This window comes from Centruroides sculpturatus, unplaced genomic scaffold, assembly GCF_000671375.1.
Source record: "Centruroides sculpturatus isolate CEXI.00-Female unplaced genomic scaffold, Cexi_2.0 scaffold333, whole genome shotgun sequence".
Taxonomy (NCBI): domain Eukaryota; kingdom Metazoa; phylum Arthropoda; class Arachnida; order Scorpiones; family Buthidae; genus Centruroides; species Centruroides sculpturatus.
In genome coordinates this window covers 52,161-68,436 of record NW_019384637.1, presented here as the reverse complement: position 1 = coordinate 68,436, position 16,276 = coordinate 52,161, and the positions used below count along the sequence as shown (strand labels likewise).

The window sequence follows — 16,276 nt, the reverse complement described above, 5'->3', positions numbered from 1 at the left end:
ATGGAACTTCATTCCAATGTTTAATAAGCTGACAAATTCCACTAAGTTCTCACTATCCTTTATTTGATTAAACCCCATGGCACAATTTCTTCTCATTTTGCTTAGAATAGGAAGAATCCACTTATATAATCTGGAATCTACCATCAAATGATCTTTAATTGCAGACTTTCATCTAATCCAAAATGATTTTATCATTTTTAAGTGAGGTAAAAATTTTAAATTTTGCAAATAGTCCTATATCTTAGATAATAACTATATAATTCAATAGAATTAATTGCATCTGGTTAGTTCTGTCACAATTTTCATCAAATTTTACACGAAGTATTGAATCAAATAATTTTTAAGAAAAATAAAACTTAAATCTGATCTTTCTTGGCATTATATAGATAACATGATCTTCAAATACTTACTTAATCATAATATAAAATGCAAGATTAAGATGATAAAATTAATGTTGAATAAAACATTAATTCTACATAAATATGCTTGACAAATTTTACAAATTTCTTTTCTGGATATTTTGAATAGAATATTTAACAACTGAAAATTAGAAAATCTTTTAACCTTAAGTTGGTATTTAATTCACAGTGGAATAAATAAGCAAATATAATTAATTAGCTTCAAAATCTTGAGCTTTTATCATCATTTTATGATGAAGCCATTAAAAAATATTCAGTTTCCACACTTACTAAATTCTTAGAGAATTAAGAAACTCAAAATGATGGGTCTAAAATATATTATACATTGTGTGTGAAAAAAATGATTAAACATAAATCCACAAGATACAGTCGACTCCCCTATAACACAGTAGATACGTTCCACTTTATAAGAATTTCGTGTTGTAGGAATCCTTAAATACATGATCCAATCACAGCCCAGCACGTGTGCAGTTTAGGGACTATGGCTGTTTGAAAGGTTTTCTTCCATAAAATTAATCGATTCTAGACTAATTTGATTCAACATTTCCAAAACACACATAATTTTTGGGAATAATCCGCATAAACTATGCCATAAACAAAAAACTGTAGGATTACTTACCAAGTGTGCACTATTCGACGACGCCATTGCTTGTTTTCGTCGCGGAGCAGCACACCAAATGGCAAGCATGTTTTTAATAAGTTATTTTTCTGTGAAAAATTTGCTGAACTTTGGAGACATCATTAATAGAAATAATTTTTATGGCCGTTGAATAAGAAATGTTTTTTTCACAAGAAATGTATAAAATTACAGTACTGTATTAGACTTACAATACCTAATTTATATACTGTACAGATGATAGTAAACTCAACTTACCTGCCTAAACTCTCTGTAGGGTGTAAGTAGTTCGGCTGCTCGTCCACTATTGATCCAGATTCGACCAATCCTGTCACGACATGCGTTGGTAATGACGTTTTACTGCATTTTACAAGTCTCTCTTAGCGTCTTTATACAAATATGGTCGCAATTTTTTTGCCACTATATACAAATCCGCATTATAGGGGGGTCTATTATATTGTATTTTGGAAAGGAAATACAGAGTTAAGAGTGCATTACTATAATTTTTATGCTTAACTCTTTTTCATAAAAAAATCTCCCAAAATGGTTTGATTTTTGAAAGTGAAAATATATAGGAAAGAAAAGACATTTTACAAAAGGAGATGATTTATTGGGAGAAAATATTTAATTTACATTATTAACATTTTCAGGATAAAAGTTATACTGTATATATTATTTAATAACCTGTCATTGCTTACATTGATACAAATGCAATGAATATATCAGGATATTTTTATTTTAGAAGATAGAATTTTTCTAAATTTTTACAACAAAATAATATGCTTATATAACCCAATTTTTATGGTCTTACATTTAAAGCAGTTTTTCAAAAATGGAAAAATTCTTGAAAATAATTTAATTTAAAAAAATTCTCTTAACCATACAAAAATTATAATGTTTCATTTAAATGAAAAATTCTGGGTTAAATAAAACTTCAGTATATAGAAAGAAGTTATTAAAAAAACTAACACACACACAAAATTTAATTTGATAAGAAAATTTAAACTCTCAGGTACAATTCTCTCCTCTCATAAATTTGCATCTTTGCAAAAATATTTTGGAAATCTTTACAAAATTAGTTAATACTCTTAGGAGATCAATTTGCATTTGAAGCATTCGAACTAATTTATAGTAAGACAACATTTCTGTCTTCTGCGTCGTCCAGAAACAGCACCGAAAACACATCGTCAAAAAAGTGAGGATAGTATTGGCATGCACGGTTGCAGTCTGGTGCCCAATTGATTTCCAACAAGACTGGATGCATTGACATTTTATCTATTAAAATTTTTAATATTAAATGTATTTAAAGAAATTTTTAAAATAAACTTTCTACATTTGTGAATATTTGATCAGAATACTGCAACTGAAACTGATATAAAATTTCTATTTTGCATTTTATTAATGTAAGAAAAAATATTTATCTTAATTCATTAATGATTATTTTAGCATTAACTGTACCTTACACATACATACACACACGCAGACACATTTCAGTGAAAGAAAAACTTATAATTATTGTATACTGTATATCAGAGGAAATTTGGATATGGAAAATAAAAATAAAGGATCAATAAATTATCTCTCTTTTTGATCTTATCAATTATAGCAATATCATTGGAAAGCCAAAATCAGAAATTTTTGAAACATCACAGACCCAAATGCATAATACATTTTTCTTTGACAAGAACTATGATGTAATTAGTTACTTGCATAAGCTGCAGAGTTGGTTAATACTGCAGCTTATAGAATCAACAAGACAAGCCTCGTGTTGTATTAAAGATATATTTTAACCAGAATGTTCACAAATTCTCAAATGTTACATTAACAGATTATTGGATTGGGAGAGCTGGGATTGAAATGAAGAATGAAAAGTGGCCTCTTCAGTCTCCCAATATCACTCAGTGTTACTTATTTCTGTTGGATTATGTAAAAAAAATTTTTGTGCTACTTCTACTGGATTACTGATAAACTGAATAGAAAATTATCCCAGGAACACTTTAGAGTATAAAATGAAGTTAAGAACAAGCAGTTATGTAAACTTTTAAAGTTTGCCATTCAAATGGCACTTGTTATAACTGTAATAAAAGTGTATCTCAATCATTTACAGACAAAGTTTACATATGAAAGTTTTTCTCAAATTTTCACACACTTGAATTATTAACCCACTTTAATAAAAATTATTATTATTGGAAAAAAATACTACTATAGTGCTATTTATATGATGTCATTTAACTATCAAAACAGATCCAAATTTATTTTTCTTTTGCAACATTTCTAGTAATTTGTCTAATGTATATAAAAATATACTTGCAATTTTTATATACATTAAGATTTTGTTTATACATGCAGAAATATAACATAAAATGCATCAGAAAAAGATTAAACTGTTTAAAAACATGAAATATTACCATCATTTTGGTTCCATTCAAGCATCAGATCAACAGCATACATGGCTCTAGATTGAGGACTCTCTGCTAAACCCAGAGGAGGGGTTCTGGAAGTGGCTGACTCAAACACTTCTTTTAGAGCAGCAAATATTTCTTCCTGATATGTTGGTTAAAATACAAATATATTTAATATATTATAACTGTTTTTAATTAAATCTGGCAATAGTGAATGTTTAAAGAATTAATATTAAAATTCAAATATTTTAAGTTATATTTTACTCACAGTTTAATACCATTATTTAATGGTGTTAAAAGTTATGAAAATAAAATTCAAAACTATTTCATGAATTATAAGTGAAAATGTACTTAAAAATTTAGAAAAGGCACATATTTTACAAATAATCAGAAGCATACAAACTGTCATTATAAGAGAATAATCTTTGCTACTTACTTCTATTTTTGACCATTTGAATTGAGAATAATACAACTCAAATTTCTCGATGAATTTGTCACAATACATCTGGTTAAAAAAATTTTATCCAATAAACAATTTTCATTTTAGCTTTAATTTTTCCTTATAATACTTTTATTTATACTTACTTGTTGGAGTACAGTTGGCCTATAGTTCATTACCGTAAAATGTTTTTCATAATCATCAAAATTATCTAGAGAGTATAGTCTATATTGAATTACAAAGTTTGCCAAATTAATTCTCTCTTAACGTATATAAGGGATATAAACAGAAATTTTCTTACTTGTTTGCAAATCTTAACCAGAAATGCTTATAAGCATACAATCTTAGAGGATGGGTACTTCGCAGTAAAATGATATATCTAATATCAAACTTGACTAAGCCTACGTCATCACGGGGAAACAGAACTGGATCTGATATGTATTTACAAGCTATCTGAAGAAAAAGAAAATTTTAAAGTTAGTGAAATTAAATTGATTTATTATGATAAAATATGCTTTTGCATATCTAACTTGTAAGTCAAAAATTTCATTAATGGATTAATATGGAAATTGATATGGATTTTCTGGCCGATATCGTCATTCTTTGAGTATGTTTGACATCTGCTTAGAGTATAAATTGGTCAAGTAAATTCATTCTAAATAAAATTTATATATCAATTTTATTTGACTAATCTATCCTAAAATAATTTTAGGAGATTCAAATCATAAGATGATTCAGCATATTGTTAAAAATATAATGAAGGATTGTCATCTTACAACTCATTTTACACAGAACTGTAATTTTTACCACATTATTGATTCATTTTAGAATTACAAAAAAATCAACAATGCTTATTTTGTAAATTTTGTTTTCTTAACAATTATGCATTTTAAATTTTCATAACAATTCATAACAATTATATTTTACAATTATACATACATAAAAATTTTATTTTCATATATGATTTAATGTATAAAATTTTTGAATTTATAATTATTTTTATCCTGTAACTTATTCATTCTTTGAAGATTAAACTGTTTTTCATAACACCAAATTATACAATATAATTTAATTAAATATATTGTAAATATTCTTGCTTTTTGTCTGAATTAATGCTTTTTGATGTAGCCCATTGTACAGACTTATCACAACTTGTAGTTGTGATAAAATATATATATATATATTTAATAATATATTGGAAATGCATTTCAGACTCAGTCCCTCATCATTCCAAACAGCAAGCATGATTTCTAAATGAGCAATTATTTCTTGTGACATTGTCATAATACTCTCAACTTTAATAGTGCCTTATCCCTGTACATCATACTTTTCCTGTTAGCAATGGAGTCATGCCTACCATCTAGCTAACTCCATTCAGGAGAAAATTTTTGAATTGAAATAATGTGATTTCCAGTACAAACCGGAAGTTCATATATAGTTAATCGAGACTTCCTTGCCCCTAAGCTTTCCATATCGGGTCTGTACTTTCATCTATCTAACTCCATTCTCAAGATTACTGATGGATAGACAGAAGAAATTTATAGGTTACAATTTTTGAAAATTTCAATCCAATTATTAATATTAAGGAATTGTTTTTCATTTGTACCAATTTGAAACTATGTCATTCTACGTTTTTGTTTCGTAAGCATGATATAGTGCAGTTAAACAAACACTAAGCATCATTTCATCCATTTATTTGCTCTTCTTAGTTGAGAACTAAAATGGATGAAATGATCATTTAACTGCACTATATTGTGTTAAAAACCAAAAAAAAAATTTCTTCTTCAGTTACAATAGTATTTTAAAATATATTTCCTAGACATTTAAACAGTACCTATAAGTGGATTTTCTGTTATATATATATAACTTGATAATTTTACTCTCACCAGAATCATTAAACAAAAATCATACATTTATTTGCTCTTCTTAGTTGAGAACTAAAATGGATGAAATGATCATTTAACTGCACTATATTGTGTTAAAAACCAAAAAAAAAATTTCTTCTTCAGTTACAATAGTATTTTAAAATATATTTCCTAGACATTTAAACAGTACCTATAAGTGGATTTTCTGTTATATATATATAACTTGATAATTTTACTCTCACCAGAATCATTAAACAAAAATCATACATTTACCTATTTAATATTTTATATATATAATTCATATTTACATAGATATAAATTATTAAACTTCTTACCATCCTAACATATCTATTTAGATCACTAATAATAATAATAATAATAATAATTTTAGATATAAAAGAAGAAAATTTAAAATATTAAAGTTAAGATGCAGTTTAGAAAGCAAAACGAAACTAGAAAAAAATGTCAAAATGAGCATAGGTGTCGTAGTCAACAATTAAACGCGATCAGAGTCGAAAAGATGGTGTCGGATAAACCATCTCCAGCTGACCTTTCCCAAGAACTTTACGAAGCTCCATTTATGCCTAGAGACAGGTGGAAGACCAACTAGGAAACGATGATGTAAGATCTATCCAATTAAAAAGAAGCTGATCGCAAAAAAACCTATAAAAATGCCAAATTCAAGGACAACAAGACTTCCACTAAGCTTCCACTAGACTTCTGTTGTGTTCGTGTCGTCTCCGCTTATTTTTGTACCTCCATTCTTCTTTTTGTGCACCGACGTTAGAGACTTTGAACTTTTTTCTTTCAACACTGTCCAGTTGCCCTGACAATGCTAGACCAGATTGCCGCCGAAAACTCCGACGACGCAAGACCAGCACCGATGTCGAAAATTTCCAACAACACAGGACCTTGCCAATGAGAGACTTTATGTAAGCATTATCGTCTGGAATAAACGGTTTACCTCTGTGAAACACTTGTCTTTGCTTGCCTTTAAAAACTGCCACCCACATACGCATAGACCTTAGACCATCCCAACAGTAGGGGAAAAAATCTCCCCCCAATCAGCGTTCTTACAGTGGTGTCAGAAGTAAGGGATTTATTTTAAGTCCCATGAACTTTGTAAGCATGCCAACAAAGGCATTTTAGCCATAATACGTGGGTAAGGAAAATGGAGGCAGAGACAAGTGCGGCGCAACCTTGTGATGGGAGTGGAACTCTTCCATCCATCTCCACCTTTGGAGGTATGATCCCAACGTTTTCGGGAGAAATGGGACATGTCAAAGACTTTTTCAACACGCTGGAAGAGATCGCGAGTCTAGTGGGATGGACGCCTAGACAACGTTTGAGTATTGCGAAGTGCAAGCTTGCAGGTATAGCTAGGGACTTCGCGTGGCAAGATTTAAACATGAAAAGCGTGACAGACTTTAAGCAATTCAAACGCTTGATGATCACTCAATTTGACCAAGAGCCTTACTCAATTAAGGTGCAAAAGTTTCACGCGTGCATGCAGAAGAGAGAAGAAAGGGCACAAGAATTTGTGGTCAGATTGCAAAACCTTGCCAGTGCTACAATGATAGAGCATACAGGCGCAAACAAACAAGAAAAAGCAATTATCAAATGCTGTCAACAGTGGGAATTGGACTTGAAAACTTGCGAGTCCAATTTCTACATGCCCTGACTGACAAGCTGAAGCAACAGGTGATGACTCAGGATCCACCGACCTTCGCAGAATTATTCACCTTAGCAGACCTCGCGGAGTTAGGGTGCGACTATGCAGACGCGAGCAAGCGAATTTTCTGAGTGAGTGAGAATATGTGGCAAGAAGAGACGAGACGCGATAAATATCAAAACCTGTCAGATATGTGCGAGAACCAGAAATTCGCTCTCGCCAGCGTTATTTCTTGCTTCTCGTCTGTGCATGGTTTTCCTTTGCGAAAACTAAATCGCTCACAACCTCTCACTCGCTCTAAATTCGTGTCTGCATAGTCACACCCTTAGTGGAAAATCGCGGAGTTTAATTGCTAGCGTCAACGATGCAACAGAGAGTCACAACACACAGGTGGAAGAGACGAACACACTTAGAGAAACGGCCCTAGACACAACAATAGCCCAACTTTCTAAACAATTAGAGTCGATAGGAAAGAGATTAGATCAACAGCCAACGCCCAAGTCAACAAATAACTCCCGAAGAGAGAACCATCGCGAACAAATCAAACCCAAGAAACTAATAGAACAAACAATGGGATGCAAAATCAGCAATTTTCCCAGAGCTTACAGCGAAACCAGCCGCAACAATTTTCCCCGCGACCGCCTACTTTTACACAAGGACAACCTCGTGCGCGATATCCTTGCCATAACCCCTTTTATAACTCGTATAAAGAACGAAATCCGAATCTCCCGTGGAGAGGAAACAGAGGGAGAACGCCAACATTTTGCATGCCAAACTTAAATTCATGCAAAAGTGTAAGGTACGTGCCATCGCCACCTGAATGGTTCGGAAGAACCGTCACTCCACCATATCAGGAATGGAGAACGTCTAGAAACTCCCCAGAATGGTTGGATCTTGCATGGAATCCGTTATACCCCATTCAGAACCACCAATTTCGACCTACACCTTTTTTCCCAATGCAATTTAGGCCTGTCGAATACAGAAACGACAGACAAGGTGAACCTTTACCCCTTTATTCCCCGCGTTACGGACAAAGTTGGTTTGGAAACAGCTCCGGCATAGAGAGCACACCAAACAACATAGCCCCTCGTAGATTATTAGCTTTGCCTGCCCCAGAAAATAAACCAATAGAGAATAATCAATCGCAAGAAATAGATAGAGTTACTTCAATAAATTTTAGGGAACAAAATCACGAGATAGAACGACCATCTGAAGGTCCAGTTCAAACACAATTAGTGGGAATTAATGAATCATAAGGTAAAGATTTACCCCCGTGCACGATGATTTGTGAAATCGAAAATAAAAAGGTAAGATTAACCATAGATACTGGTGCAGCTGTTACACTAATAACTAGTACTCTTTTCCCCAACATAGAACAATTGCCGCAAGCCGAAACAAAATTATAGAAAGTTTTAAAATTCAAAATTTAAATTTTCACCCAAAAAATCTCTTTTTATCAATCCTGAACTCTCAATTGTAAACTCTCTCTCTCTCAGCATAAATTTTGATAATAGAGATTATTAACCTATCTAAATGTATTATGTTCATTATATCCATCTTGTATTCTTGATCTGATTAGTATATTAAATATACAAGTAGCCCTCAGTTTACGCCGCAGTTCCGTTCCTACAAAAGCCGGCGCAAATCGAATCGGCGTAAAACGAACCCATATTTACACTGAGGTATAGGGTTAGGTTCCACATAAGTGAAAAATACCCAAATAATTTTGTTTATTAATACAATATAATACAAAGTACAAATAAATTTAATTTTTAAAATGTATTTTATCATAAAATAAAGTTAAATGTTTTTATTAAAAATTTTAGTTTCGGATCTCTTACATTTTTCGGAAAAAGTATCCATCTTTAATTGTTTACATTTTTGTTTTCTTTCATTGAGAATTTCGGAATATGGTCGAATGGATGCGATGATGCTCCTTTTTACATTTGCACTTCGCTCCCAATCATTGTCTAACTCACAAAGTTCATCCGTCAAACTTTCCATAGTTGAAAGGATACGTTAACCCGACGTAGAGCTACGGACGAGCGGAGACACTGATTGGTCGACCACCGGTCGCCGTAGCGCATATGTAAGGTCAGTTTGAGCGGGAAAATTAAGGAGAGATAGATATCGTCTGGCCAACGAGAAGTAGATTTGTCTCACTAACGATAGTTTGTGATCGCCGGAAGTGCTACTGCGTCGTAAGGTGTTTTCCTGAACGAACTGATACGGGATAAATTCAATGGCGCTATGGATTCGGACGCCATTTATTGGACTATTAAGTTTGATAACTTGACTCGTGGGTACCTAAACGTTTAGTATTTTAATATTAATTTAATGCAAATGTATACATACCCAATAATATTAAACAGAAAAAATAAATATATTCAATAAAAATCTTTGTTTTAACGAATGTACAATGTCACGGCTCGGTAAATACGTCAACACTGAAACGAAAATCAGTCTGGCATAGGGAAAATCGGGGAATTACACAGCAAAATCGCAAATTGTGCAGCGGCGTTATTGTGAATCGGCCGGCGTAAACCAAGGGCTACCTGTATTTATATTTGTTAAAATGGAAGTTAGTTCTTATTAATATAAGATTGAATCTCTTATCGATGAATCTACATAATGATTCATAGCTAATAGCCCTCCTATATCCCTAGTAACCCTCATGTAATGACCTTTATCCCTGGCTTCTAACAATAGCTTAATTAACATCAAACACAAAATCAAAACATTATTATTCATGTAATATTGTTTTTTTTTATAAAATGTCAATAAAATATACGGTTTTATCATTTAAAATAAAAACATTTGAAACTCTAAGTTTAAGATGTAATTAATAGATATTTAAATCCAAAAATAAAATTTAAAGTACCTTAGGACCAGTAGATGGTAGTCGTAGAATATAATTTAAATTATCTGTAATGTGCATGTCCAAACCTCTTGCTAAATTCCAAGGCTTGCAAATCCAATAGTTATCTAAACCACTGAGAAAACTTGTTTAGATGATGACATTAAATTTAATTTATGGATAGAAAAATATAAATACCGTTTTGCTCTTTGTTGATAATAAGACACAAATTTTGGAAGTTCTGTCTTCAAATTATATGTTGTTGCAAGCCACTGAGGAGAAGATTCGAGTGTTTCTGCATTTATAACATTGTCGGCAGCTCTCTGACATACTGATGCAAATAAATCCTTTACTGTTAGAATGTGTTCAAAAGGAAATTGATTCACAAATTTATGAGGATGCATTTGGCTAAGCTGTCTATAATTTACATAAAATATTTTATATTTTTACTTTTAATATAGCAAATTTTTTCATATTATGAAACTTACCTATACTCTTTAAAGTGATAATCATACCAGAGTATATCAGCCTCTTCTTCATTAGAAGTTATTTCGAATCGTGGATGATTCAAATTATAAGTGATTACTTTGTAACTACTAAATACTTTTAATTTTTTATCATTAGGAATAGGAGGAAATGCTACTTCCAAATCTGGCAGTGATTCTTGTACTCTGCCACTCTTAAAAATAAGTATTTTCATATTAAAAATAATACAGAACTCAGTGATTACTTAAATTAAGATTCATTAAATATGGTAAATCATATTGTTGATATATAAAATAAATTTGAATTTCATGAGCATATTTATAACCAACAGATGCATAAGATTAGTCCAATTACAGAATAAACAAATGATAATAGAATTTATAAAGTTTAAATTTTACTCAAATCATATGTTTGCTTGCAACAATATGTTCTCTAAAAAATTAAAACTTAGTCTCTAAATAACTAAAATTTTAGCATTATGAACAGAAAATTTCAGTAGAAATCACATTTTATATTATAATTTCTAGCATAAACTATAATTTCAATTAACTAGCTAGTCATTATATAAGATAGATAATCTATTGATATAAACTGCTATTAAAATATTATAATAAATATTAGTTTATATATAAAATATTAGTTTATATCAAATATTGATATAAACTGCTATTATAATATTATAATAAATATTATAAATAAGATTTGCATCCAACTGATTAGAATAATTTGGAAGTTGTCAATCATTTTCTCTTTCTTTGGTTGATTAATTCTATATTTCTTCATTCATCCATTACTATTTTTTTAACATGTTTTACTTTGCTTAATAAGAAATCTGTTATAATTATAATTATCTGGTTAAAGTTTGATTCATCTTCTTCATATCATTCTCAGTCCATCAGTACCTCCTCAATATTTGTGTATAAATAATTTTCTTAAAATAAAAATTTCAAGATATGTACAAAATACAGTATATTTATCTAGTTTTCTTTAAATTTAGCCAAATATTATTACAAATATATACCTTGACAGTAGTAAGTATAAAAGTCATAATACAAAAAAAGCTTTTAAATTTTCACAAAAGACAAAATTCTGGAAACAACTTAGAAAAACTAATGTAATTTACACAAGATAATTATTCAAATAATATATTTTAAAAATTAAAATAATTAAAAAAGTTTTATGCTTACAGTAAAATAATCTACATTGGGCTCTGTTGGACAACAATCAATATCAGTCATGTCTGTAAAAATCCAAGGAATCTTCAAAGCTGTCTGGGTTAGTTTGTCACATGGTGGACCTTCAATATAATTTCTGGTAACTTCATCTATTGCATATATATACAATATATAATCATCATCCAATTTGATAAAATAATAATTAGAAAAAAATTGTAAAGAAATTTAATTACTATTTGATAAACCAGATAAAAATGTTAAGATTGTAAAGTTTCCTACATATAAACCATTTTCCAATTAATCTTAAAATTTATTTTAAAATACTTTGAGTAGGTTTAATTCAATATTACTTAATAAAAACAAAAGAAAAAAATTAAGTCAGTAAAATTTCATATTTGTTATCAAAATTTAAAATTTTAAGTTTTTAATTTGGATCAAAGGACAATTTCATTGGCAAGAAAAAAAATTTTAGAAAATTTATTTTTAATTGTAAAAATAAAAACTCTTTAGAACAAATAAAACAATTAATATATCTCAAAATATTCTCCCATCTATTCAATTTATGTTGTCCAGTGCATCTGTCATTAATTGAAACAGTTGCAAAATCATCAACTACAAAATTCTTCAAAATCTTTGTTTCTTTTGATTTCTTTAATACTGATATAAACTGGAACTAGTCAGTAATTAGAGAGACAAAAAATATCTTATATATTTTTCTAGCAACTTAAACTTTGATATAACTAATATTTTTGGCTTGATTAATAAGCCTTCATCAGGGTTTTGAACAGATATCTTCAGATATTTGGAATGATGTTCCAAACAGAATCTCTGAAGATATCTGTTCAAAACCCTGATTCTGAAGATTCTGTTTGGAACGATGTTCCAAACAGAATATTGTCCAGAGTAGGATAACAATTGGTGTTAACAGCAGGAATGGTTGATGCAGAAGCATTTATCCTGAAAAATTAGATGCGATTAATATTCTCTAAATAAATATACAGTGTGGTAACAAAAGTCTGTCTCCAATCAATTATTTCAAAATACTAATAGGAAAACCACTGTAGACCTTTTGCTGATATATATTGTGTCAAGCATGTGCTAAATGATGGCATGAATTTCTGTCCCTTCAGCCCTTCCATCTGGGAGGGCCATTGTAATTCAGTCTATAATGAAAATAGGGCAACATTGTCAATTACAAAGTTGTAGCACACAAAAATATGTATTATTACCTTTTAGTGCATAATGTGGAGTCCTGGANAAAACGCTTTTAATTTATGATAATTAAAAAAGTTTTATGCTTACAGTAAAATAATCTACATTGGGCTCTGTTGGACAACAATCAATATCAGTCATGTCTGTAAAAATCCAAGGAATCTTCAAAGCTGTCTGGGTTAGTTTGTCACATGGTGGACCTTCAATATAATTTCTGGTAACTTCATCTATTGCATATATATACAATATATAATCATCATCCAATTTGATNACGTGTGTCCCTTATGTAACATGTGTGTGTCCCCCTGTAACATGTGTTGTGCGTCTGTAGTCTTCGTGGGGTAAAGACGTGTAGAAGTTTCGTCCGTCTCCCGTGTACATCCTTGCTGGCTCAATATATCCGACTTAACGAACAAATATTACTAACAAAAACATAGCATACTTTCCCAATCGGCCAGAGCTAGGTTAAACCTAGGTTTATTTGCGGAGGCAATTTGCACACTGTTATTGTTTTTAGTAATTAATAGTTCACGAGAAAGCGTCATGTTGCTTTCGAGAAAATGTAACGGGAGACTTTCTCAAGTAGCTAAGAACAACAATTGTTGCGTAATTCGCGAAATGTTATTATTAAAGAGTATTTCTAATATAAGAATTTCTGCTATCTCACAGAGGATCCAATTTTGTTTCTAAAGTAATGAAAGAAGTATGCGATTTGCTGCATATAGAAAGACTCCTTACAACTGCATATCACCCTCAATGTAATGGAATGGTAGAACGGCTGAACAAAACGCTCATAGATATTTTAACACACTATGTTGATAAGGACCAACGTAATTGGGATGAAATGATCCCTTATGCGCTTTTTGCTTATAATACAACCGTGCATTCGAGCACAAATGAAACCCCATTTTATTTAATGTACGGACGTGATCCTACATATCCGTTTGACATAGTCACGGAACCAAATAGACCCAGTTATGACATAAGCGAAAATTTTGCGAGCGAACTCAGGGTTAGATTGAATTCGGCACACCAAATAGCGCAGGAACACGCAGAAAAAGCCGCGATAGACAGAAAGCTATATCACCAGCATAAAAACAAACCTTACAAATTTTCAATAGGAGATCGAATCTTTGTAAAGGAAGAAGTAGTCCCCTCTGGATTGAAGCGAAAGTTAGCTCCCAGATGGCAAGGACCCTATCGAATAGTTGCTGAGACGAGCCCGGTAGATTTCATCGTTCAGCACATACAAACTGGAAAGAAGTTGCATACACACGCCAATCGAATGAAGCCTGCAATAGCTCGTTTAGAATTTAAGCCTTCCCTCGAGGAGGACGATAACGCAGGAATAGAAAATTCAAACTCAAATTTAGGAAGTGACGCAGACTCACCCCCATCAGCAGTAGTTGACCCCTGGGGTGAGGTCATTTTTCACTCGATCCAATCGGAAAGGACAGATTCAACACAAACCACAGAACCCGTACGAACCCGTAATGAAAAATTTTTAAAATTGATATAACTTGCTCAGTCTACAAAATTAGGGAAAAAAATGTTTTCAAAAGAAATCCGTATCTTGACGAAACTCAAGAAATGTTACGCGAAGTATCAATTTGTAGATCAGGTGTATCGCTTACATGATGTGACGATCGAGCACATTTCGATGTAACGCAAAACCAAACACGCGCGAGAAAAAAAACAAGAACGAAAAACGATTGTTATCGTAATCTTATGTTTCAAGACGGAAGCGAACTGTCAGCTTCCAAGGCTGCCAGAGAAAATGTCGCTGGCACCAAGCGACATTTTCCTTTGGTAGGGAGCCCTGTGAAGCCCTGGAAATGGCTCCATGTAAAAATTTGTAAAGTTTTGTAAAGTTATCCCGTCAAAACAAACTATATAAGTGTCGAATCGGCGACATCGGACTTTGACGTCGACGCTCATTAAAAGTTGACGAAAAACCTAAATTTTAGATTTAAAAGAAGAAAATTTAAAGTATTAAAGTTAAGACTCAGTTTAGAAAGCAAAACGAAACTAGATAAAAAGATGTCTAGATGAGCGAAGGTGTCATAATTAACAATTAAACGCGATCAGATTCGAAAAGATGGTGTCGGATAAACCATCTCCAGCCGACCTTTTCCCCCGAACTTTACAAGGCTCCATTTACATCTAAAGACAGGTGGCTGACCAATTGGAAAACGGTGATGTAAGGCCTAACCAATTGGCAGGAAGCCGATTGCAAAAATTCTATAAAAGCCTAATTCAAGGACAACAGGGCTTTCACCGGGACTTCCACTGAACTTGCACAAAAGACTTCGACTTAGACCTCCGATAGACTTCTGTTGTGTCCTGATATCTCTGCTTATTTTTGTACTTCCGTTCTCCTTTTGTGCAATGCCGTCAGAGACTTTATACTACTTTCTCACTACACTGTCAAAGGGGCCCCCCGACGACGACGAAAGACCAACTCCGAACAACGAAACTTCTAACTGCTCAGGACCTTTGCCACAAAGAAAATATGTAAGCATAATCGTCCGAAATAAACGGTTAGCCTTTGTAAAACACTTGTCTTTGCTGCCTTCGAAAACCGCCACCCACATACGCTTTAATTATTTTTCGTACTTAAGTGAAAAAAAAACTTTGAGGTGCGCACGCGTCGCTTAGCACACACCAAAATAAAATAATTGTTTTCTTGTCTCATCTAATGTCTTTGAAAGACGTTGTGTACACGTGCTACAGTTAATTATAGCTCTGTAAACATTGTACAGTACATATAGAAAAGCAAGACTTTCGTGTATTCGATAAATGAAATACAGTATAATATGCAAATAAATAAAACACTTACCATTTTTCCGTCAGTTCTTGTTTTGTTGGCCGTCAGTTCTTGTATTGTTGAAATGCAATAATGTAGTAGCGTTATTGTTTGTTTTAATATCATTGAACATGATTAATTTTGCATTTTTTTTATTTTCGATATGGATTCCAACAGTGGTGATATTCGAAATATTTAACAAACGGTTCGCTAACAGAAAATGTGTCCTAAGCCCCGAGCCCGAGATATCTCGGGCAAGTTACATAGCGTTAATAAAACTCGGGCGTTTGGATCCCATAAAAAGTTTTTGTTTTTTTTTTTATTTTC

At 31.8% G+C, this 16,276-nt stretch overlaps 1 protein-coding gene across 1 annotated transcript; it reads right to left on the bottom strand.

Annotated features, from left to right (window-relative positions):
- Positions 1-1,643: 1,643 nt before the first annotated feature.
- LOC111625874 (tubulin--tyrosine ligase-like protein 12) lies at positions 1,644-13,524 on the bottom strand. Its single transcript, XM_023369124.1, has 10 exons — positions 13,467-13,524; positions 13,234-13,424; positions 10,759-10,949; positions 10,469-10,687; positions 10,295-10,406; positions 4,178-4,329; positions 4,023-4,101; positions 3,874-3,942; positions 3,444-3,579; positions 1,644-2,310 (listed from the first exon to the last, which is right to left on the bottom strand). Exons 1-10 carry the CDS (start codon positions 13,522-13,524, stop codon positions 2,162-2,164), a joined length of 1,356 nt encoding a protein of 451 aa, XP_023224892.1. The 3' UTR covers positions 1,644-2,161.
- Positions 13,525-16,276: the final 2,752 nt, after the last annotated feature.